This window comes from Camelina sativa, chromosome 20, assembly GCF_000633955.1.
Source record: "Camelina sativa cultivar DH55 chromosome 20, Cs, whole genome shotgun sequence".
Taxonomy (NCBI): Eukaryota; Viridiplantae; Streptophyta; class Magnoliopsida; order Brassicales; family Brassicaceae; genus Camelina; species Camelina sativa.
The window spans coordinates 28,139,821-28,140,991 of NC_025704.1; the positions used below are offsets into that span (position 1 = coordinate 28,139,821).

Sequence of the window (1,171 nt, forward strand, 5' to 3'; positions counted from 1 at the left end):
GGAAGAGAAAGAACACGATCAGGCCAAAAAAAATTTTTGTTCTCAATTTTCACCTTCTCTATTTTACTTTCGTCCAACCAAACATCAACACGTGGCGTCTCTTACACCCAAAGAGAATCTACTATATAAGAAGATCTCTTTGGTTTTTTATTTCTTTCTGATTTATTTTTTCTCCAAAAAATACATAAAACCCCACTAACAGCCCCTTATATCCCACCGATAAACATGGTCTTAGTGGATCAAACATGCCCTGAACTCAAGATGGACTTGTCAAGCAACTAATCCGGTCACATCACATTCCTTACATGATACTCCAGGAAGGATAATGTGTCCTTTATATAATAAGATAATTTTTTTGTTTTTTTGCTAAACAAAATATAAAGTATAATATTACATCTATCTAATATACGTACGACCAAACTCGTTAGGTTGCTTCCTTAATTCTCACGCATAATTAATTTGCGGTCGGACGCATGAGACATACCAAGATAAAAATGAATTTCCTACTAAAACCTCAATTATTTGTTGAGATGAGTGAGTGATCATGTGGTACATCAACATATTGCAAAGGTACATCGTGCATTTTAACTATATTTGATCGTACGTATTGGTTGGATCGTACATTTTTGGTGGGGTTGTGATCAAATATAGTTAAGTTCGATCTAACTCTCTAGTCTAAATTTAGTTTCAAATACCCAAAAAAAAGTTTTCTTTAAGATATGATGTTATTTCCTTTTCCTCGTTAGTATATAAAGCAAAAAAAGAGGAAAAAGAGAGACCCAAGAAGGATCGTCTATGCTTCTATAGACATGTAACAAAATTACTTCAAGAAAAGAAATTATTTTTATAAGTCGAAAGGGCTCCATATTTATCCTATAGCTAGTTACAAAAACATGTATATACATATACATGCAAAAATAAATAACACTATCACTTATTATTATGCATCCGAATTGTTTCTATATTATACATAATTATTATTTATATCGTCAATGCTCTTGTTTGAAGAAAACCGAAGGAAACATCTCCTTCAAGAGATCGAACTCACTCTCCTGCTGATGAAATCCCTGTTGCTGTTGTTGATGATAAGTAGGGTTCACGTTCACACTAGCGTATGGCACACGGAAGAGATCATCATTTGAGAAGCTTCTTGGAGTATTCATTATGAGGT

At 33.3% G+C, this 1,171-nt stretch overlaps 1 protein-coding gene across 2 annotated transcripts in view; it reads right to left on the reverse strand.

Moving 5' to 3' along the window:
* The window catches only part of LOC104771897 (probable WRKY transcription factor 8), a 5,039-nt gene that overhangs the window by 956 nt on the left and 2,912 nt on the right, over positions 1-1,171 (reverse strand). Inside the window, exon 4 of one of the 2 annotated variants that reach the window (XM_019241714.1) lies at positions 821-1,138. The exons of the other annotated variant lie outside the window; for it this stretch is intronic. Within the exon in view, the coding sequence (XP_019097259.1) occupies positions 990-1,138 (149 nt within the window). The 3' untranslated portion in view covers positions 821-989. Of the gene's footprint in view, positions 1-820; positions 1,139-1,171 lie in introns of those variants that run through there. 2 annotated transcript variants of the gene reach the window in all.